The sequence below is a fragment of the Plecotus auritus genome (genome assembly GCF_963455305.1).
Source record: "Plecotus auritus genome assembly, chromosome: 5".
In the NCBI taxonomy this organism is placed as follows: Eukaryota; Metazoa; Chordata; class Mammalia; order Chiroptera; family Vespertilionidae; genus Plecotus; species Plecotus auritus.
The window spans coordinates 45,064,735-45,087,404 of record NC_137776.1 but is presented as its reverse complement, the minus strand read 5'-3'; the positions used below and the strand labels follow the sequence as shown (position 1 = coordinate 45,087,404).

The window sequence follows — 22,670 nt, the reverse complement described above, 5'->3', positions numbered from 1 at the left end:
CTCCCCACCCCACCCCCAACTCTAAGAGAGGGTGTATGGTGTTGGGTTCTGGGCCACGCTGGTACTGACCGGTGGCTGCTCGGACCTGACCCCTCTGGCCTGCAATCTTGGGCTGCTTCTACTTTTCTGGTGGGACTCAACCCTAGTGGGGCCTCTAGCACCTGCCCCTCCTTACCCCTAGCGCCTCCTCCACCTTCCAGACGACAATAAACACTCCCCATTATCAAAGTGGCCTGCGCTATTTTTATCACGAGGGCTTTTTTGCCTCTCCTAGAAAAGGGGCGAAGACAGCAGTTGCAAAGTAGATGGGGGTGGGGGGACTTGCTCGAGACAGGAAATGAGCAGAATGCGTAAAATCAGACATGTGTCCTTAATATATGGAAGCGCTCGCCCCAGACGCGTGGACATGTGTATTTATAAGTGCGCAGACAGAAGTTTAAATATTCAGACACATTCTATGATTGTCCTTTGCCTGTCTTCTGGCTAATGGCTCCTCCTGTGCCCACCAATACATCAATACGGCTGTGTGTGGAATCGCGGGCTGGGACGAGGAGGAAGCGAATCCACAGCCGAGCCCGCTGGAGTACAGTACAGTAAATCGGCCCCTCGGCAGGCAGACGGCGCCTCCCGCCGCCCGCCATGTTGGGGAGCCCTCCCTGCCCCCCACGCCGGGCTGGCGGCCCCGGCTCGCTGGCAGCTGGGGGAGGGCCTTTCATAACCCGGAGAATTTTCAAAGTGCGAGGAAGATGATAAGAATAGATTTCTACAAGTCCTGACCACGTGATTGGCGAAATAATTAATTCAGCGCGTCCCTTAAGAAACACGGAGTCGTCATTAATCTGCCACGCAAAGGGCTCTCTCCGACTTGGAAAGTGCAGGGATCCCAAGAATATCACCCGCCCAAGGGCCCCCCGCGCGGCGCCCCGGCCTCCACCCGGGCCCAGTGGAGGGCGCGGGAGCGCAGCCGGCAGGTAAATATTTTGGCGACTTTTATTTCTTCAGATTTAAATCCTTAATGAATTTAGCTGTCAGGGCCGCTGACAAATAGTTCCCTTTGCTTCCTGATTTGGAACTGCGTGCTGGCGAGTTGTTAGTGGCTTGGATGGTGACCTTTGGTTCAGCAAAGGTTTGCACTTATGAAAAATTACCGAGAGAGAGAGAGAGAGAGAGAGAGAGAGAGAGAGAGAGAGAGAGAGAGAGAGAAGGGACTCGGGGGCGAGGGTGCTCGCGGGCTGCTCGGAGACAACAGGAGCTGTAAAGCCCGCCGGCTGGGGGATGCGCCGGGCGCACGCGGGCCCAAGTTGCCCGGTCGCCTGTGTCTACCGGGAACAATAGTCGCTGTCACGGCATCTGCCGCCTATTCTTAAACCGGTGAGAAAAGGCCCCAGCCCTCTTTTCAAGCGAGGGTCGTAAATTTTTCTTTGCGTCATAATAGGAGGCTATAAAATCGAGTTGAAATTTTACCCCAGGCAGGTTTTAACCAACAGATAATGATTTCCGAGTTGATTCTCCCGCTGCCCTCCCTCCCCACCGAGGCTCTGCTGCTTCTGTCATCCCAGCAAGAAGTTTTCTCTTCGTCCCCCTTTATTTTTGTATTTATAAGTTTGGGGAAAGATATAAAATAAAGGCGAGGGGGTGGGGAGGAGTCCTTGCCTCAGAAGTGGGAGATCCTGGGGTGAGTGGAAATCCGGGGGAAGGGAGATGCAGGAGAGGCCAGGGCAGATGCAAAGGCTGGATCTCCTACTTGCTCCCATTTCAGCCCTTTTCCTTCTGCACACCAAGGAGATTCGAGGTTCCAGACCCACTCCGCTCCCATCCCACCACCAGCTTGCGGGATATTCGGGCTGTGGGCAGCGCACTTTTCTCTTCTAGCTCGAAAATTCCCAAATCCTGCCAGGATGCCCGGGAGGACAGCCTCTTTATTGACCTCCTTCCCTCTCCTTGGCTTTGAGAATAATTTCCATGAGGAGAGGCTGGCTGCGTTTGGTGGTTGTTTGGGGTTTGAGTGTGTTTTGATTTCTTTTTTGGTGTATGTATATTTCCCCATCAGACAGAGACAAAGTTTCCTCCCTTATGAATTATACATTCAAACAATAACACATTAATTCAATTATTCAAAGATGACAAATGTTTATGTGCTTTGCAAGTGACTCCAGTGCAGATTCCGGGTGCTTTCTCCGAGTTGCTCACTTTTTTATCAATGAGAATTGGCTCCCCTCCCACCCCAACCCCACCCACTCTAACCCACCTCCACATCTCCTGGTAGGCCGGGAGAGGAACTCTCCCCCCCACCACACACACACAAAAAAAACCCTCCCTAGTCCCGCTGGCAGCCTGGCAGCCAACAGCCTCCCAAGGCCCCGGCTTGGCGGGCACCGGCCCGGGCTATTTTATCAGTGTGACAATTGCCCGGGTTGGTGTGATAAATCATCGTAAGTAATTCCTGAAAGGGTGCGAGGCTGTTGGGGGCCGGGCGAGGACTGTAAATCTTTCCGGTTTATTGCTCTATGAACATATGCTCCGATTGAAGAAGGCTTAGATCCTTTCCTGGAGACAAATTCCCCGCAAAGGGGCCCCCTTCTTTGGCTGGAGATTAACACTTGCTTCAGCCGGCTGCTCGCCCCGGTGGAAGGCTCGGGGGCGGGGTCCTCTGGGCGGGGGGTGGAATGGGGCACCCACGGTCTGGCTCCAAAAGGGGTCCGGAGTGGGCCTCCAGCCAGGCCCGGCCAGGTGAACAAAAGGCCGGCCGGCTGGCATGCCTGGGGGCTGGAGCCGCGACCTGCCCTCTGGGACTTTCCCAGGCCTCTGGAGTGGGGATGTGGAGGACCTTACCCCCTTTATTCCCGGCTCTTCGGAGACCTTGCAAACGGCGGCGACGGTGCCCATTGCCGCCAAGAAGCAGAGCTGGCCGCGAAAGCGAGACTTCAAGAAATGGCTGGAGACCCCCGTCAGGGGTGGGATGCCGCGGTGTAGGCCAGGCTGGGGGACGGCGTGGGGGCTCGCGAGAAGGCAGGAGCTAGAAGCCAGCCGCAGGCTCCTGGCCAGCGGGGAGCTTAACTCTTCTGACCACATGCAGAATTGTTACCATACATTTCACCCGACCACTGGAAGAGTGCCGGGAACCTGTCCTGATTTAATATTTCTAAAACCTAAGTGCCCTCCTCTCCCATCTGGCCCGCGCCTTCTTGGAGGCGCCGCAGGAAGCGGGAAGGCACGGCCTGACAGTCGCCATTCCTGCGGAGTCCGCTGGCCCTGCCCGGATCTGGAGGCGCGTAGATCACGGTAATCGGCAGCTTGGCACCTTGGCCTGCTTTGGCCGCGCAGGACCTGGGTGGAGAGAGCAAGGTGTAAAGTGGGAACTGCGCCGGATCCTGGCCAGCTGGGTCTGCGCCTGTTCCGGCTCTCAGAAGTGGCGGCTCGTCTGCCGCGTCTGCGAGCCGAGCCAAGGCCCCAACCAGTGGTGATATGGTGGTTGTGGTGAGGTGACGGGCTGGTCTGTGAGCTAGAGGCTCCTACCTTAAGGCCTGACCCTGCGCTGTGCCACAACGTAATCGCCTCGCCCGGGAAAGGGGAGAGCGGTGGGAGCGTGGGGATGCGGGAAACTAGGCGCAGACCAGACGGGGAGCCAAGGGAACCCTGAGCATCTCATGCACCACAGCCGCCCTCTGAGAAGTCTCTAAGACAGGCCGCTAAATTTCCATCCCTTCTTGTGGATGGCCAGCCCAGGGTCAGAGGTCGTAGGAGGAGAGACTCCCAGCGCCCCAATCGACTGTCATCAGCCAAGCTGGGACTAGGTCTCTCCCGAGCAGCTAGATGGGTGGGAGCTTTCCTTCAGACTCTAACCCACCCATGTCTGCCCCAGGGAAGGGGCCCGGATCCCACGCCTCCTGCCCCTCCTCCCAGACCCCAGGCCTGGCTGCACTCCGGGGCTGGATGGTGTGAAAGTTTCAGCCTCAATCAGTACAATCTTCTCTCTGGGTCACGTGAACAAATATGCTCGCATTTGAAGGCAGCGTCTGTATTTGTGGACTATGAGGGGGTTTCCGGGGCTCTCTGCAAATACAGAAAGGACCATATTCTGAAAGCAAAACAAACCCCCAGCTCTGGGGGGCCTGGGAGGGCTGGGCAGGAACCCAGGAGTGGGTGGAGGCGCGGGTAGCCACTGCTCTGGGCCTGGGAGCGGACAAGCTGGCGGGTGGACCTACGGGTGCGCAGTGCAAGCGAAGCCAGCTCGGGGACTAAGAACTCGTTCCTCCTGCGTTTATTGGTAGTTGAACCTCAGCCTGGTTCCGTTCTACCGGGAATTCCGTGTGCCTGGGTATATGGCCGCGTCAGCGAGCACGCAAGACCAGGGTTGGGACGGTGTTGTCTGCAGACAAAGGGGGAAGGCTAGCTCTGCCCCCCACTGGCGCCCGCTCTGAGGCCGAGGACACCGGGTTTGTGATAAATTGGGACCCAGGTAAGCAATTGCATGGCAAAATGAAAATCTTTGGGCACCGGGCTGCTTGCTGCCCTGAACGGGATACTAAATATGATTTATTTTGTGTAATCTGTGATCTTGATTATTGCCAATTGGTGAGGCAGCCCGCGTAGACCTAGATACACTTCTACATATACATCGAGGACGGGTGATTAATTGTAACAAGGCTCGCTTTGTGGGAATGCTCCCCGCCTACCCAAAGGTTAGGAGGACACACTACCTTGACAGACTTGGAGGGTGGCGGTGTGGCGTGGGATGGGGGAAAGGAAAGTGGCAGTTTGAAGAGAGGGTCAGTGAGGGGCTTGGGGTTGAAGGAAGTATTTTGGGGGTAAAAGCGCTGTTATGAGAATGGGCTGAAAATGAATAAAAAGAAACTTTTTTTACACTGTCACTGCCAAAGTAAGATGGAGCATCATATTAATTCCGTGTCTTGGGCTGCCCGGTTGGGCGCAGGCAGGTTGATTTATATGTATTTGAAATAAACTCTGTGGCCAGCCAGCTCCCTGCATTGTTCTGGGAGCTAGCTCCACATACAGACGCCTTTATCTTTTGCTCTTGGCTTATTGTTTTTCTTGGAAGGTGAAAGTGTCACTCAAGATTATCTCCCCAAATTCAAGAGAACCCCCAAACTACCCAGAAGAGTTTGGGAGGCTTCTCCACATTCCCCTCACTAATCTAAGGCTTTGACTGCACGAGTGGCAAAGAAAAGGTTTAGGCTTCTGGGTCCTTCTCCCCAAAGAACCAGGACTGAAGCTAAATTGTATTTTGACTCCAGCATCTCATTCATCCTTTTGTTTACTATGTCGTGTGGCTGCTGGCTTGGGGAGGACAGGACAATCCATCCAGGGTCTTTCCCAGGGGCCAAAGCCTGAGTAAGCAGCAATCTGAGTCTGAGAGAAGGGCTCCATGCTCCTGGGAAGCCACCGGGCCAGGTCCCAGATGGGGCTTCTGAAGAAAGGCACCCAGAAAGCAAGGATCACTCCCTTCATCTAGGTTGTGACTGGACACCAGCGGGAGAGGGACCAACTTCTAGAGGCATTGCCTTGAAAGGAGAGTAGTAAAGTTGTTTTGTCAATTGCCTGTGGTTGGCTCCATCAGAACTTAGAGTCACTGGACATTTTTCTTCGCTTGCTGCCTTGGAGCTGCGCGCCTGCCAACTTAGTCAGCTGAATCCAATTACTACAAGCAGCATTTCATTTGGCCCCATGGAGCACTCACTTATAACTTCCCGAAAATTTCAATAATCCGCACCCCATTGTAAAGGCTCCCCATCCTAAAGACTTTTCTGTGGTACTGGTGAGGGATGGGGTATAGGGCCAGGGCTGCCTGGGACTAGCTCCTCAATGATAGCTCTCAGAAGGAGTTCCCTCCCCTGCTCCCCCAGTTTCTGGCTTGTGGAAAGGGTACTTGAGCTGGTGGCCCAGAGCCAGCCGTGTTAAGCCTGCAATTCTGGACAAGCAGGGTCTGAAGTCCTCTGGTGCTGAATGGTGGGTGGTTTGGGGAGGGAGCCCAGGAAAGGCGGTGGGGGCTCTGGGCTGCCTTGGGGTCCTCTTTACTTTCCTCAAGCCTCTTGCACCCAGAGAGCAAAGCGCACCCCTGAACTCCCAGGAGCAAACTTACCCTGTTCCTCTGCGACTGGGAAACAAAATCTAGCTACCTGCATCCGGAGATCGTGGCCCTGGGTGGTCTCCCAATTTAGCCCTCCTTCTGAGGGGAAGCTCCTACTTTTAAAGAACCCTTTTTTAAAAAACAATAAAAAACAAAAAACAATCAAGCAGCAAAAGTTGACGTCTGCCCACGTGAATGTATCATATAAAGCAGCCTTGGGATTCTCTGGTCCGGTCGGGTCGGTGGGCCCTAGTACATCGTGCCTCCATCGCATAGCCCTCTGGCCAGCCCAGCGGAGAGGACCCCCTGGATCCCAGCCGGCTGGGAAGCTGAAGTCCAGGCGTGATGTTAGGATCTCTACCGGGCCAGGATTTCTTCGAGGCGCTTCCGTTGGGTGTTCATTAAGGGTGAGTTATTACCGCGTGAGCCAAAGGTCACTTCAAAGGCTTATGGCTTTGCGCTCTGGTCTTTAGAAGGGCCCGGAATGCTTTGTGTGGGGCTTTCCCAGCGTGGTTTAGTGTTTGCAAACTAGTGAGTGGACAAATTGCACAGGGCAGATGCAAGAGGGGGGATTGTCTCTACTTTCACCTGCCTGGGGCAGGTACTTGCTGAATGCCTGGCAGTGGTGTGCAGCACGGACTGTTTTTTGGTGAGGGTGGAAGGGATGTTTGTTTCTTAGTCGGTTTGCAGCCCAGACCAGAAGGGTGGTTGGTACTTACTGGAATAAAATAAACTCAGGGAAAGCATCAACATATAATGTATAAACCGAGAAACAGTGTCCAGTACCCTCTTTACTGGAGCCGCTGTGGCAGCTGTTGACCGGGACTCACCCAGACCCATCTACATATTCACCATCCTTTTCTGGTGCTATGTCGTACTAGCCTCCCTTCCACTCCAATTCTGTACAGTCCCCCTCTTTTGCTCTTAGAAGGTGGGCTTGGCATGGGGGATTGGGAAACCTGGAGCATTTGGAGCTTGGTTGGAGCAGGAGGAGAGGGACTGGTTTCCCTGAACCTCTGACCCACTTGGTACACCCCCTGCCCAAGGGTGTGATCCTTCCTTCAGGCCCAAATCCCCCTTCTCCCATCCAGCCAAGGATTTCAGTGTTAAAGGCTACTCGCTCTCCAGGAGCCAACCGAGTTTCTTTTCTGCCTGATAGAAGGCACCTGGAATGGCTGCAGGCACCTTTTACAATAGTCACATCGATTATGACACCCTTAAGGGGGTAAAGCCTCTGGACATGTAAGTGTTTGTAAGAACCTACAGCCACTGAGAGTTTCCTATTTTGTTCCAGAGCCACCTGAACAGACTATCAAAAGAAACCCAAAGAGCCTACAAAAAGAGTTAGAGACAAAATTTGAGAACACACACACACACACATACACACACACTCATATATACAATTGTGGTGAGTGGCATGACTTAAAAATATAATTTCCACTACATTTCCATCTGTCCAGCAACTCAAAGTAGCCATCTCAGGATTCATACATCAAGACAAAACAAAAGGGCGGATTTGAAGTGGATCACCTCAGTGTGAACTGCAGCCCGTTACATGATAACCGATCATCGGCCTTCAAATTTATGGCGCTTTAATGGAGTGAGCCCAATGCCTTAAATGCAGGGTGTATTACATACCAAGTTATCTGGGCTAAATAAGAGTGATTTAGAAGGTCCATCCAGGGCTCCCCATAGGTCAGAAGAGGCTCGGGCTGAGAGATCAGGAGAACTTGGGCAGAAAGCTTTGTGGTAAATATATCCCCTTCCCAGCAAACCTGAAAAGGAGTAGCTACAAAATCCCGAAGTAGCAAGGCCAACAGGAAGGAAGAATCATTGCTCCGTTCCACTGAATTACGGGGATGCCCAGCAAGAGTCGTGTCTGCCAGAACGAGATCTGTGGGCTCCCAAGGCCCTGGTTTAGGCAAAACAGGGAGAGAAGACGCAACTCGAACCTAGAAAAAATTGAGACTAACAGAAGCAACCAGCACACCATCACCTCCCCCTTCTCTTTCAACTTGCACGGACCCACTCTACCCATCCGTGATTTACGACCACTGAGCGCTAGTCACAGCCCAGAGACGGCCGCCCCCTCCCTTCCCAAGCCCCTCGGCCTTTCCTGGGCCGCCGTGGGCCCGCAAGCGCCAGGCCGGCCTCCGCGCGGTGCGGTCCGCGAGCCTCCTGGCGTCCCCGGCTGCGGCGGGCAGCAGGTCTTCGGCCTGGACAGGCTGCGCGCTTCCCCTCCCGCGTCTGGCCGCCCAGCAGAGCTGCTCCAAGAGGCGGCACCGGCCACTTTATATAATCACCCTGCTCCCGGGGCGCGGGCCCCGGGAAAAGTGCGGAGTAGGGCATTCTTTTGCTGCGCTTCCTCCTACGCGGAGACTGTTTTCCACTTCTGAAAAGTGCCGGGCTTGGGGAAGTGTTTTTCTTTTCTTTCCTTACTGAAGCGTTTACTGCCGCCGCGCTCGCAGTCATAAATTTTGTTACAAACCACAATGACAGGTGCATTGATATGCACCGTGAGAGCTCCAGCTGCTTAATAACCCCCGTCCCCTGGCCGCTGTGAGCGCCTTTTATTTATTCGGTATCATATTAGGTATTGATCTTGGGCAGAATTAAGTGCAGTGAGCAAGTATCTGGATTCAGCTGTTTCGGAGGCGCGGTGGGTGCGGCGGGACAAAGCAGCCGGCCTGGGGAGCAGTGGTGGTCGCTCAGAGGCTGCTTTCCTTCCCGCTGGGGACCCGTGAGCCCCGCCTGTGCTTGGGCCGCTGGACTAAGTTGGCAATTCCCTGGGACCTCGAGAAAGGACAAGCCAGACCCCCGTTTGGCGCCCCTTTGCCCGGAAGGGTCGAGGATGGCGCAGGCAGGGTTCTGGGGAGGCTGCCAGGCACGGTTCTCCTGGTCTGGGGGGTGAAGGGGAGGAGTGAGAGGAAAGGGCAGCTGAGGACTTGGAAGACTGCCCCTCCCCCTACAGGGCTTGTCTTCACCCCAAGGCATTTGGGTCCCGGAGCCCAAATGAGCAGAGATACCAAAGGGCGAGAAAAGAAAGCCTTAAAGAAAAAAAAAAAAAGGGGGGGGGTGGTGATCGAAAAGATGAGCCACTGAACAGTTGACCATTGTCCAAGTGATTTATGACCCATTCCTGCTTTTTAGGTTCAAGCAGAGTTCACAAGGAGCAGGGATTTCTGGAAAGAAATGAGCTTTTTTTTTTTTTTTAAACAGTTTTGTAACAATATTCTCAGGTTCTGTTTTAGGAGAGGTGGTTTCTTTAGGGCACTATATATTTTTTGGTGGGGGGAGGGGAAGCTGCAAAATCCTTCCCATTTATGAGAAGCCTACTGCCCTAGCTTATGGGGGAAATGGACCTTAGGGTGGCGAATCATCATTGTGTGGGCCTTGAAATTCCTTAATACAATGAAAACAGAGAACAGACTCTGGTTACACATGAAGCTGCCCAGTAGTTGCACTTTTGACGTCTGTACACAGAGCGTTTTCTAGGAATATGCCATAGGAACAGATATATAGGTAAAGCCATCTGTTTCAAAGACCTGGTCAGTTCTTGAAGAAGCGGTTTTAATATGATTGGTCCACCTAGCAAGATAAACTTGGTCAACCCAGGAGGCAAGAGGGGGATGTTTTGCTTCCACAGTTGTAAATGGAATGACAGAAGCAGCAGTGATTCTGGTGGTCTCAGTGTCAAATGTGACCATTTTGACATCCAGTGGGCCCAAAGTTTAAGACTGGAAGCAGGATCCCAGAAAAGTACCAAAACTTAAAGGAAACCCAGAGTACCTGGCACTTCTGCCTGGGCATATACACATGTAAATATTAGTCACAGGATGAGGTGGTAGCTTGGTAACTTTAAGAGTCAGAGGATGATATAGAAAATGAACAGAAAGAAAAATTAAGACGATCTTTGTTGGATAGATATCCTAATTGCATACATTTAATAACAATAGTAGAAACAATTCCTAAGACATAACACCCTAGTATTCTATTATCCCATTGAGAAGGACCTGTCTTTTATCAAGATAAATGGCATGTTTGCTTATATTTTAAAACAAAAATGGGCAATAATACTACCAAATGAAGGGTATGAATATTTTTTTAAAAATCAGGTTAGCTTTTTGGTGAAAGTGGAGGGGAGATGAATGACCAGAGGAGCAATTTTGGAACTAGTGGTCAAATCCAGTAAGTAGGCCACGTAAGTTGTGTAGATAGTATGGTCCATCATGGTGACCATGATGTAAGCCAGGGAGTGTGGGGTAGTAAAGCTGCCTGAAAGAAGAGATCAAGAAGTAAGACCAGGGAGCTGACCTATGAGTTTTCTTTATGGAGCAGACAAAAAGTGGTTGAATGGTATTAGTTATACTTTAACTTCTTAGGAGCCTTTCAGGAGAAGGGTGGATGGGTGAGAAGGGAAACCCCCATCAAGAGTCAGAAGACACAAAAGGGATAGAATTTTTCTTAGTTTTTCCCTCCTTCTAATTCTGGGTCCATTCATCATACTGAAAGAGGCTTCTCACTGGTTGTGAGTTGGGTGGTGGTGGTAGAATGGATGATCCAGAGCAGAGGTCTATAATAATATCTATACAATAGATACAGGATAAAAATGATAGTAATAATATAAAGCATTCACTTTTCACCTGTGCTCCATGCATTTCAAATTCTAAATCTCTTCACCCATTCTCAGTGGTATCCATTTAAAAGTAGCAGAAAGCCAAGTTAAGAGTCTAAAAAAAAATGTAGATGAAAAAGAAGAAACATTTTCTAGCCTCAAAATAAGTCTGGGAGTCTTTAAGTCCTCTTATTGGTTTTTATTTCCTAGTGGATTTCACAGTGCTGACCACAGAGCTAACTGGGCTGATTTGTACCCTGTCACGTGGACTATCTGGGTCTTCATGAAGGATGCTGTGATTTTGAAACCAGGTGGGAGAGATACTTTTTTTGAGAGTTCTGGCTGTTCTGAGTGTGATTTCTTTTGCCCGTCAAAACCCTGAGATGGCTCTGTGGTTGATCCATTCAGTCAGTCATTCAACAAGCATTTATTGTACTTACTACATGTGGGGCACTGGGCTAGATATTACATATATATATGAATAAGATACAGTCCTTGCCTACAAGAAGCTCAAAGTCAAGTGGGAGAATCAGCCATTAAAATGTATGAGGCCACAGTGCTTTTCCATGCAGTTTCAAATGCTAAATTGATACTCTTTGGAGGAGGAAAATTGTATCTGGAAAAAGAAAAGAAAAGAAGAGAAAAGAAAAGCCCCTTCCCTTAGACATAGCTAGAGAGAAGGAATCATTTCATATGTTTATGAGAAATTCCTTCTAACTTTTCCAAGGGTTCATATAAGTTGAACTTCATAAAATTCCAGATCCCCCACTTTTAAGTGGGTGAGAAGCAGAGAGACTAAACTAGTACCTCTATATTGATTGGTCTTGCCAATGACAGAGCTGCTGGGGCCTCTCACTTTTTTCTCTGCAGGTCACCTGGAACCTGGGGCTGCCCCAGCTCTCTCAGGATTTGGCAGACATCGGAGGTGGCAGTGACGGAGACAGTGGTGGTCAATGTTATTTGAGCAGGGTCAGCAGGCCCTGGAGCTTCCTGAGTGCACGATGCAGAAGGCTGCCTACTATGAAAACCCAGGACTCTTTGGAGGCTATGGCTACAGCAAAGCCACTGACACATATGGCTACAGTGCCCCCCATCAGCCTTTTCCACCCCCTACTGCTGCCAACTCTCTGGACACTGAATACCCAGGTTCTGCCTGCTCCATCCAGAGCTCTGCACCTCTGCGAGCTCCAGCCCACAAGGCGGCTGAACTCAATGGCAGCTGCATGCGGCCTGGCACTGGGAACAGCCAGGGTGGGGGTGGCAGCCAGCCTCCGGGTCTGACCTCAGAGCAGCAGCCACCACAGCCCCCTCCTCCACCACCAACCCTGCCACCTTCCTCGCCCACCAATCCTGGAGGTGGAGTGCCTACCAAGAAGGTCAAGGGTGGGCCCAATGCTTCTGGCTCTTCAGCCACCATCAGCAAGCAGATCTTCCCTTGGATGAAAGAGTCCCGACAGAACTCCAAGCAGAAGAACAGCTGTACCACTGCAGGTAGCTCTTTGAGGGAGCTTACCCCTGGGCTACGTCCCCTCCACACTGACCCCAGGAAGCTAGCTCTCCTAGGAACCAAGAGACTCAGGGCTGGAGGTGTAACCTTGGAGGCCATATGTCTAACCTCCTACTGACACAGAAATGTCCCTTCTTTATAGTGTCCCTGATTGGGGGTTATACCCTTACAGTGACAGGGTCTCTCTTTATACTGACCTAATATCGGCTTTCCTAGGCTGCTGGTCATAATTCAGCTCCTTTTTTCCATCCAATAGCCCTTCAAAACTTGGTTAAGGATGTTACATAGTCCCTATCACATGAATCCCAGTCTCTTAAATTAAGAAGAACTAAAGTCTGTGGAGTGCTATGTTAAGAACATGCTAAGTGCTTTACAAGCATTATCTTATTTAATTTTTCAAAGAACCCTTTGTGGCAGGTATATGATAATATTCCCATTTTATAGGTAAGAAAACTATTAGAGATGATAAGTGACTTGCCCAAGACCATAAAATAACAAAGTGGTGTCCTTGAATCCAACCAGGGCCTCCAAGGCATAACCAAGGGATCTATTTGCCCCCCACTTCTCCCCATCCCAGCAAATCTATAATTTAGGGGGGAGCATATCCTAGGGCAGGGGTGGGGAGACTTTTTTCTGCCAAGCACCATTTGGATATTTATAACATCATTCTCAGGCCATACAAAATTATCAACTTAAAAATTAGCCTGCTATATTTGGTCAAACATTTAATTAATTCACCCCAAATGCCTTGGCAGGGCCAGACCAAACAATTTCAATTTTGTGGGCCTTATACAGCCAGGCCCACAGGCCAGACATCTCCCCTCCCCTCCCCCCTCCCCCCCATATGCTCTGAAACAGAAACAGCCTCCTGTTGTGTTCCTCTCCCTGGAAAGGGAGACCCTAGAGTAGAGAAGATCTTCTGCAGGCTCATCCAGGGTGTGTGGAAGAAGATGGGCAGGGAGAGGAACTCTGAGGCCTGCTTCCTCTCTCTTCTCAGTTGGCTTGGTTCCTGAAAATTTTTGGCCTTGTGTTCTCTGATGTGGCTTATCTTGAGGTAGATGAACTTGCTTATCCATCCAGGGCCAGTGTGAAGCCCGGAATGCAGCTAGCTTGTTAGCAGACCAGTTCTCTGGTTTGCCTGCTGCTCTCTGGGACTGCTGCTCCTAAGGGAAAAGTATCTTCCAGCCCTAAGCTCCTTCTCCCGCCCCTCCTTCCCAGCTGCAGGAGAAGGCCCTCCCTCCCAGGAGAAATCCATTTGTCTTCCCAGTGAGGGAGTGGACAAGCTGCTGAGAGGTGGCAAGGGTGGTGGAAAAGAGTGTTGAGGCTGCTGGTCCTAGCACTGCAATACTAAAAATGCTCCCAGCCTGGTCTTGGGTCCCCTAAAACCTGGGGCAGTATTTTTATGGCTTATCACCTCCCTGCATTTGGGTGCAGCTGGGCTGGAGTGAGGTGCTAAGATCTCCACCCTCAGCCCATGCTTCCTGGGTGCTTTGCCCAGGAGCCAGCCCCTGAGCAAGGCAGGCTGGGGCTCTTCCCTCCCCCACACCCCTTAGCAGAGGGTAGTGTTCAAAGAAGTCTGGCCCTTCTTTGGCAGAGGGGAGGCCTTATCAGCTGCTACTAGTCTCCCATTAAACTCCTCCAAGGCCTTTGGGACCGGATGATGGACTAGGCTGGAGGGGAGGGGTTGGGCAGAGGGAATCAAACCTCAGACGGCAGATGGGTGTTTCAGGTGCGACTGATTGGTAGGCCAGGGGACGGTGAGTTCCTCCTTAGAATCTCACCTCTCAAACGCCCCTCCCCAATCCAGCCAGGATTAAAGTGGGGGGAAGAGGAGGGAACCAGGGAAGCACTTCTTTGCAGCCCTGGGTGCCCCCACCTCTCCCTCTCAGCGTCCCCCCTTTCTCCCTCCCCGCCCAGGAGAGAGCTGCGAGGACAAGAGCCCGCCGGGCCCAGCGTCCAAGCGGGTGCGCACCGCGTACACGAGTGCACAGCTGGTGGAGCTGGAGAAGGAATTCCACTTCAACCGCTACTTGTGCCGGCCACGCCGCGTGGAGATGGCCAACCTGCTGAACCTCACCGAGCGTCAAATCAAGATCTGGTTCCAGAACCGGCGCATGAAGTACAAGAAGGACCAGAAGGCCAAGGGCATCCTGCACTCGCCAGCGGGTCAGTCCCCGGAGCGCAGCCCGCCGCTCGGGGGCTCGGCGGGCCACGTGGCCTACTCGGGCCAGCTGCCGCCGGTGCCCGGCCTAGCCTACGACGCGCCATCGCCTCCCGCTTTCGCTAAATCTCAGCCCAACATGTACGGCCTGGCCGCCTACACGGCGCCGCTCAGCAGCTGCCTACCGCAGCAGAAGCGGTACCCGGCGCCGGAGTTCGAGCCCCACCCCATGGCTAGCAACGGCGGCGGCTTCGCCAGCGCCAACCTGCAGGGAAGCCCGGTGTACGTGGGCGGTAACTTCGTCGACTCCATGGCACCCGCGTCCGGGCCGGTCTTCAACCTGGGCCACCTCTCGCATCCGTCTTCGGCCAGCGTGGACTACAGTTGCGCCGCGCAGATTCCCGGCAACCACCACCACGGACCGTGCGACCCTCATCCCACCTACACAGATCTCTCGGCCCACCACTCTTCTCAGGGACGCCTGCCCGAGGCCCCCAAACTGACGCATCTGTAGCGGCCGCCAATGGCCCGAACTCCTGGCGCAATTACCTCTTTTGCTTTGGTGGCGGGTGGCGGGGGGGGGGCCCGCGGGGCAGCTGGTGACCCTCCCTCGCCCTGTCCTGGTCGCTGCCTCCCCGGTTTCGGGCCAACAGCGGCCGAGGTGCAGGCGACTGGGCCTCCCCTCCAGGCGCATCCTCCTTTGGGTGACTCGCCATAAATCAACCGCAAGGATTCTCCTCTGTAAGCCTGACAGTGCCAAATACTGCGGACCGAGGGGCTCTAGTCTGGTAATGATGTCCCGAAGGTAAGTCCGAGATTCGCTGGCAGCGCGCTCGGCGAAGGACCAGAGCCTGGAGAGCTCTGGGCCTGGCCGGTGTCTAGCCTAGTTGCAGAGACCTTAATTTATATGCTCCTTCCCGTCCTGTAAGGATTGAATCGGACTCAACAATCTGTATTTATTATTTGAAGCGAGTCATTTCGTTTCTCTGATTATTTATCCTCGTCTTAATGTATTTATGTGTATACTTGTAGAATTCTCCAGCCAGTTTAGGAACGCACTCCCAGGCCTCGGGGGCCACATTTCATCTCTTTAGTCCCTTTGGTCTGAACTAGCTGAGAGAGTAGTTTTGAACAGTTGTAACCGTGGCTGGTGTTTGTAGTTGATGTAAAGGATTAAGACAGCAAATTGTCCTTCATGGGTAGAGTCAGACGACACCCGTTACTCATTTCTCAAACAGCCACAGCCCTCCAACTCGACACAGTTTATTGATTTCAAATTGTCTGGTACTATTTGAACAAATATTTAGAATAAAGAATTTCTCAGTTGGAAGAGTATCTGTGTTAATCACACACACTTGCAAGTAGATCACTGCCTTTATTTTCCCCACAATCTCAATGGAAGACCCCCAAGTAGGCTGAACCTTTGAAATACGTTTTTTCATGTATTTGGAATCTAGTGCACACATTGGTTCTGGGATACTTGATTACATCCCAGCTATTGACATTAGGGGAAAGAATCTGAGGATGCAAACCTAGAAATGTTCCAGGCGGGGTGATTTGGGTAGAGCTTTGTACTGTGCCTACTTTGCTGTTTCTACCCGTCTTTCTAGACACAAATCCACCTTTTTAGATTGCATTTACATTGGGGAGGCCAGAGCTCACTTTTCCGTGTTAAGTAATAAAAAAAAGAACTTTGAAAGAAAACTGACAATCAAAAGAAAAGACACATGAGAAGTCGTAAGAAGAATTGAGCTACGAAAAAGTTAAGGTGCAGAAAGAGAAATGATCATTTGGAGATAGGCACCTACGCCTTTTCTCTAGGAAATGCTGTCACGACTTTTTCCTTTATAGTGGTTGGTGGTTCATTTCTAAAGAAAACAAGCATTCCCCATGATGTAAAGTAATAAAAGTTTCATTAATGGAACATAAGTATAAACACCTTGTTTTCTCCTGTTCCTTTGTACTCAATGGGCAAAAAATGTCTCCAAGGATTTAGAACCATTTTGTAAATAATAGTGTGGCTTTAGCTAGGGGTGGACAACTTCCACCCACTTCTCTGGGAGGAGGCACTTGGAAAACGCCTTCAGATGAAGTTCAATTCTTTGTATTTCCGCAAACTCGGCCCACACATCTCTATTTGGTTTGACAAATAATGCAACTCCTACTACATCCCTGGTGACACGAGGTGAAATTCCTATTGTGTGGAAATAATTTAACTTCTAATCTTCTGGTGGAGCAACAACCGTTTCTATTTGGATGTTTGTGTTTCGCTAAATAATGATGGCTTAAAAAAACATTTAGTTTCCTTGTTCTTTTGTGCCATTTAAAAAATGGCATGTTAGATTGGGGGCGGGAGGGGGTTATCCTTTTGCTAAATTTCACCTTTTCTGAGCAGGTTTAAAATATACATGTTGTAGAATTGTATCAGCAAGAATAAATGACTTCAACCGAAGGGATAGTTTACCCACTTTCAAGGCTTAAAATTGTTTTCAATGAAACTTGCATCCATAGGCAGAATTTCTAATTGTCTTGCAAGAAATTATTTTTAAAATTATTAGGGAAATCAAAGAAGAGCTTGCTGCTTTGCAGGGATAACAATCTTTCTTAACTGGCTAAATATTAAATAGATGAATTGTTAGGCTGTTTAGATTCAGCCCGGTTTTCCCTCATCTCCTCTTCCTACCATAAGTAATAATAAAAATACATAATGCATCATGGCTCCAGGCGTTTTCCAGTGCGGTCTGTTACCGCAGGAGTATCTGCTGAGTCTGCGGGTGTCTGCAAGGCCCCAAGTGTCATCTGCGGCTTAGGGTTTCATGGATTAGACTTTAAACGGTGTCTAGCCCGGCTGACATCAGCTCCCTCTCACGCTAAGACTCCAACGAAGTGCGGGGTTAGGGGCTCCCTCTCCAGGCAGCCGCAGCCGCAGCCGCCCGGAGGTACCTTCTCCTGTGGGGTGGAGGAGTTCTCTTGGGACAAATGTGCTGCTCCCTCTCATTCTTGGAGAAAGCTTCCCCGAAGCTTCTGAGAATGGCTCGGATGGGCCACACTAAGTCGCTCCTGGCGCGGGTGGGGAGTCTGGGGAGGGCGCTTTCCGCGCGGCCACAAGCCAGGGCGAGAGTGGGTCCTGCAACACAGCCATTTAAAACTTCATAAATTATAAACAAGCTGCCCTGGCCTTCGCCATAAATTCTGCTCCCTTTGAGCCTGCAATTAGTGTTAGGAAACACCAGAGTCTAAACACAACCAAACGCCCTCTGAAGGGCCCAACTGCCCGAGGTTGCAAAGTTTTATTTATTTCCCCTCTGTACCCGAGGTTTGCACACACAGCCGCCTCCTCCCCCGCCACCGCCGGCGGTACACACTCGGCTGGGTTCCCACTCTTCGAGGGAAGGTCACAATAGCTGCTCTATCGGAGAACGGTGTCCCCCTCCCCCCGCCAGAAGCAGAGAAAGAAGGGTGGGGGAGGGGAGCCCGGCCGGCTGCGGCGCTCTGGGTTCAGGCTTCAGCTCCTGGGGAGGGCCTGCAGCGGGAAGGAGCAAGCTGGCAGGAAAGCAAACCACCACCCTATCCCGTGACGGGCGCGCAGGGGACAATAGGGGACGCACCAAGGCCTGGAGGCTGCTGGCCCTCGCCGCCGGGCGCGGGGTTGAGGACGCCCAGAGCGGCCCGCCTTCCGGAGCGGCTGCACCATTGTGTGCGCAGCTTCCCCACGGGCTCCGCGGAGGCGGGGAAGGCCACACAAAGGCAACGCTAGGCCGACAACTGGAGGTGGGGAAGGGCCTGGCCTAGCTCCGGGCCTTGGTCTCTAGGAGGTTCACTTCGTTTGCCCACGGGGAGGAAATGCCTCTTTGACTCAGGCCTTGACCAGCTCTGCTTTTTTCCTGTGGTGACCGCTTTGGGGGAGGTGATCTGGGAGGCTGTGGGGGAATCTTCCCCAGGCCAGAAGAAAAGGGTTAGGGCCTCAAGCCTCCGCCCACGGATGGGAGTGGCAGTCGTTCCTTTCAATCAAGTGTGAAATAAAGCCAGGTAGAGGTGAGGCAGCAGGGACAGCAGGGAGGGTGGCAGGAGGGAAAGAGCTTCGGGCAGAGCTTGCCCTGGCTACCAGGAGAAACTCAGACCCCGGCCTGAAGTGATAGGGAAGAAATCCAATTGAGCTAGCCAGAGGGGTGAGGAAGCTGCTAGAGGAAAAGCCTGAAGGGTAGTCCTGGCCCCTGGAAAGGCAGTAAGAAAGGGTGATTAAGTACATATTCCACCTTCTGGCTTTCAGACCTCAGCTTCATCAGGGACCTGACAGAAAAATCCACCTCTGATGGAATCACTGTTAACCATCCGTTTGTACCATTTCTTTATACAGGCTTTCAAATGAGAGGGGGAGAATAGAGAGTACTTTCCCCTTGGTACAGCCCCAAGTCTAGTCCCTATCAGAGATACATTAGCCAAATTGGTTTCCCAGGCCCCAGAGGCTGCTAACCTTGCTGCAGAGAGTTTTAAAATATAGTGATTACCTATACAGCAGGCAAACCAGCCTATAGTTACCTATACCAAGCCCCCTCTCCCTGTACCAGCTGACTGACCCTTGAGTGAAGTGCATCTTCTCAGCCAGCAGGCTTGGGAGCCTAGGCTCTCCATCTGTTGAGGTTTTTCATTAGGGAGGGTGAAGTGGCTGTGTGTGTGGGTGTATGTTTGAATAACAAAGAAGGAACCCAACTTCTACTTGACCTGGGGGAGCCAGAAGCTTGTTGACACCTTCAGTATTCAAAGGGCAGTCACAGGCCTGTTTTGACATATCCTGAGAATTAGTTGAAATTTCCTCCCGAAGTTAAGACTTGGTTAGTCCCAGTTACAAATCTAGAAAGGTTCTCTTCATCTGGGAGTTCTTGGCATTCCTTTGGTCCTTTCAGAAACTGTAAGAAAAGAATAGGATGAACAGAAGTTTGTGACTATTAAATAAAAATAAAGAGGGGCAGAAAGCTCTAGTTCCCACAGGTCTGTAGCCTGCTCTCTTCCCAGATATCTATCCCTAGACACTTTGGGCACAGGAAGCCAAGGCTGAGTCACCAGCCACACCCTCACCATCTCTGAGGACTGGCTCATTTAGATCTCCCTTGCAGAAGGCCTGGATGAGAAAAAATAATTGGGTAGATGAATCCTCTGTACTTACTGCGCTGGTGGTGCTAGTTGGTGGTGGAGAGGCTCATCACAGAGAATGAAACCTTAGCTCTCATTGTTCCCTTGTCTTCGGCTCCAGCTACAAATGCCCTTATCTTTGGGACCTAAGTTGGCACCAAGTGGATTTATATACTCGGCTTAAAGCCTATACCTAAACACTTCATCAGGTCTCATACTCACACTGGCAAGTTGGAAAGGTCAGAGACAATCCAAAGACCTACTTTCAGGCCAAGTCCAGCCTGATGCACAGTGAACAAAAGGTTTCCACACTTGAAAAAAGTCAAGGTAAATGCATGACCAATCGTTTGCAGTAGCAGAAACAGGTGAAGGGTCTCCAGGAGATCTGCGAGATGGGAGATATTGGCTAAGTCCTCTTGTCCTAGATCTTGTGGCAAAATATCTTGACTGGTTCCTATAGCTAGTCTGGATCATTTTCATGGAAGAATGGTATCTGGAAAATTATGAAAATAGGGTGTTAACATTAGTAAGAGCCCAAGGAGAAGATCTTAATTTAAATCAGGATTCATGGAGAACCCTGGTACAAATGAAGTGGTTTTTTTTGTGTTTTTTTTTTTTTTTGTTTTTTTTTTTGCTGGGGAAGCAGGCTTCAAACCAGGCCTCAAATCAGGCCTCGAGGGAGAACCTGTTAGACCAGGGCCTTTTTGAAGGAGGGAAGAGCAGTCCCTGACTTATAAGGAGAAGGCCTTTTTATGGATCTATTGTCCAAAGTGTTGCCCTACAAAAAGCTGGGTCGGAGGAGCTGAGCTCCAGGCAGCGGCAGAGCTGGCACCTCCCCCCCTCCCCCCAGTCTGTTGCCCCTCGGAGCAGCAACGACGCCTTCCCCACGCAGGCAGAGAACATACAAAGGAAGCCACCCGCCCGTCCTGGGAGCCGGAGACACTCTGGGGAGGAGGCTGGCGTGGACCGTGAGTCTGAGCACCTCCCTCTCCCGTGGGTAACAATAGCCCCCGCCTCCCCTGGGTGGTCAGGCGGTCAGTCATTAGGCAGCACAAAGACCAGTTTGGGTTGCGCCTCCAAGTGACGCTGGATGCGCGCTTCTTCCAGCTTTCCGCCCGGCGCGGCAGGGTGCTGAGGCTGGGGGGGAGAATGGGTGTTCCTGAATCCACCTGGAACACTTTGGAAAGACAAACGGTGAGTTAATCACCCAACCGGCTGGTGGCCAAGCCCCCTCTCGCGAGCAGCGAGGAGGTCTGGGAGGGGGCTGGGGTGAACGATTTCTCAGTGTGTGTCTAGTGTGGGGTGGGGGGAGCGGGAGAGGTTAGTCCTATTAAGAGTTCATCAATCATCCGGTGTGCACTTTTTTCGCCAGACAGCGGTTCCTCCTCCTTCAGAGCAAGTCTGGGCCAGCTGGGAACTGACCAGAAACCGCAAGCGGAGGAGACGCAGGCGCGGGGATTGAGCGCTAAAGGAGGGCGAGACCTGCCACCCCGGCACGGCACCCGAGCAGCGCAGCCTGGCCAGCACTCTGCTGGGTCAGGGCGGAGGAAAACACTGGCCAGTTACCTCCTCCCACAGGCCCAGCACTGCTTCCCACCAGCTCTGCCCTCGGACCACTCAGGGTGCCCAGCGCCTGCCCAACATGCCTGGCCCCTACACCTGCCCCTCAGTGATTCTTAATCCCCTTCTCCCCCCAGACCTCCTGCTTGTTCAAGTGACACTCTTAAACACTGCTCTACCCCCAGAAAGGGCCAAATCCATATCAGATAATAGGACAAAACAACAACAACAAAAACCCCAATGGGTCTGAAGGTTCTTGCAGATACTTTCATTTAAGAGTTTTAAGAAAGATGTCCCCAGGGACTAGAATTCAAGGGAGAGCCTGAACTAGTTTAGTTATATTTACCTGCAGGAGTATTTATGTGGGAGGAAGAAGGATAAGACTCCTGTTGAACTTGGAGCTAAACTTTAATGCCATTTAAAATAACAATAAAAATGTACTTAAAACACCAAACACAATGATATGCCTCTCCTGTTTTTGTTTGTTTTGTGTGTGTGTGTGTGTGTGTGTGTGTGTGTGTGTGTTTATGTGAGGACAGGATTTGAGTACTTAAAAATATTTTTAAGTGAGGTATTATATATTAGTATTAGTTTCAGTAGTACAACCTAATGATTTGATATTTGTATGCACCACAAAATGATCACCAAGTAAGTTTAGCTAACATGTCATCATATATAGTTACAAATTTTTCTTGTGATGATAACTTTTAAGATTTTTTTTAAAAAATATATATTTTATTGATATTTCACAGAGAGGAAGAGAGAGGGATAGAGAGCTAGAAACATTGATGAGAGAGAAACATCGATCAGCTGCCTCCTGCACACCTCCCACTGGGGATGTGCCCGCAACCAAGGTACATGCCCTTGACCGGAATCGAACCCGGGACCTTTCAGTCCGCAGGCCGACGCTCTATCCACTGAGCCAAACCGGTTTTGGCAACTTTTAAGATTTATTCTCTTAGCAACTTTCAAACATACAATGAAGTATTGTTAACTATGGTTACCATGCTGCATGAGTATTTTTATTTCAGCTCTTTTAGGTTCATTTTAGAAACACCAGAAAGGGACAGACTCCAAGATTAGGGGCAGTCACTGACATTAGAGCTGTTCCCAGCAGGAGGCTTAGGTGAATGGGTGGTAAAGCATTCTTCTATCCAGTCTTGAGTGGTACATAATGTCCAGTTTGTAAATTCTAAGAAAGTTCCAGGCTACCGCCTCTTTTACCTTTTTTCTGAGTGACATCAGGTAAGAATTTTCTGAAGTTAGTTAAATGTGTTGCCTCAGCCTACAGCAAGGAGGCTCTGAAGGACATAAAGTCCCAGCTTTCTTCCCCTGCCCCTCAGTCCTCTTCTCTCTCATCATCCTCTTGGGTGGAAATTAACTTGCTTTGGAGAAATGTTCTGTTGTCATTTTGCTTCAGATATATATAAGCCTCGCAGTTTCCTGAACTCATTGAGCAATTAAAGTACTTGGTCCTGCCTTAGCCAGCTTGGCTCAGTGGATAGAGCGTCAAGCCTGTGGACTGAAGGGTCCCAGGTTCGATTCCGGCCAAGAGCCGATCAATGATTCTCTCTCATCATTGATGTTTCTATGTCTTCTTCTCCCTTCC

The 22,670-nt window shown here is 51.1% G+C and overlaps 1 protein-coding gene across 6 annotated transcripts; it reads left to right on the top strand.

Moving 5' to 3' along the window:
* Positions 1–787: 787 nt before the first annotated feature.
* HOXD3 (homeobox D3) lies at positions 788–21,502 on the top strand. Of its 6 annotated transcripts, XR_013960766.1 has the most exons (5): positions 6,258–6,495; positions 10,914–11,014; positions 11,574–12,194; positions 14,128–15,176; positions 20,874–21,502. XR_013960766.1 is itself a non-coding variant. In XM_080671454.1 (4 exons), the coding sequence occupies exons 3-4, from the start codon at positions 11,657–11,659 to the stop codon at positions 14,883–14,885; spliced, it is 1,296 nt and encodes a 431-aa protein (XP_080527580.1). In that variant the 5' UTR covers positions 788–971; positions 10,914–11,014; positions 11,574–11,656; the 3' UTR covers positions 14,886–17,029. The 6 variants fall into 6 exon arrangements, 5 of the variants coding, with proteins under 5 accessions (XP_080527580.1, XP_080527582.1, XP_080527581.1 ...); XM_080671454.1 differs by lacking the exons at positions 6,258–6,495; positions 20,874–21,502 and adding an exon at positions 788–971 and having other exon boundaries at positions 14,128–17,029; XM_080671455.1 differs by lacking the exons at positions 6,258–6,495; positions 20,874–21,502 and adding an exon at positions 3,216–3,282 and having other exon boundaries at positions 14,128–17,029.
* The last annotated feature ends 1,168 nt before the right edge of the window (positions 21,503–22,670 follow it).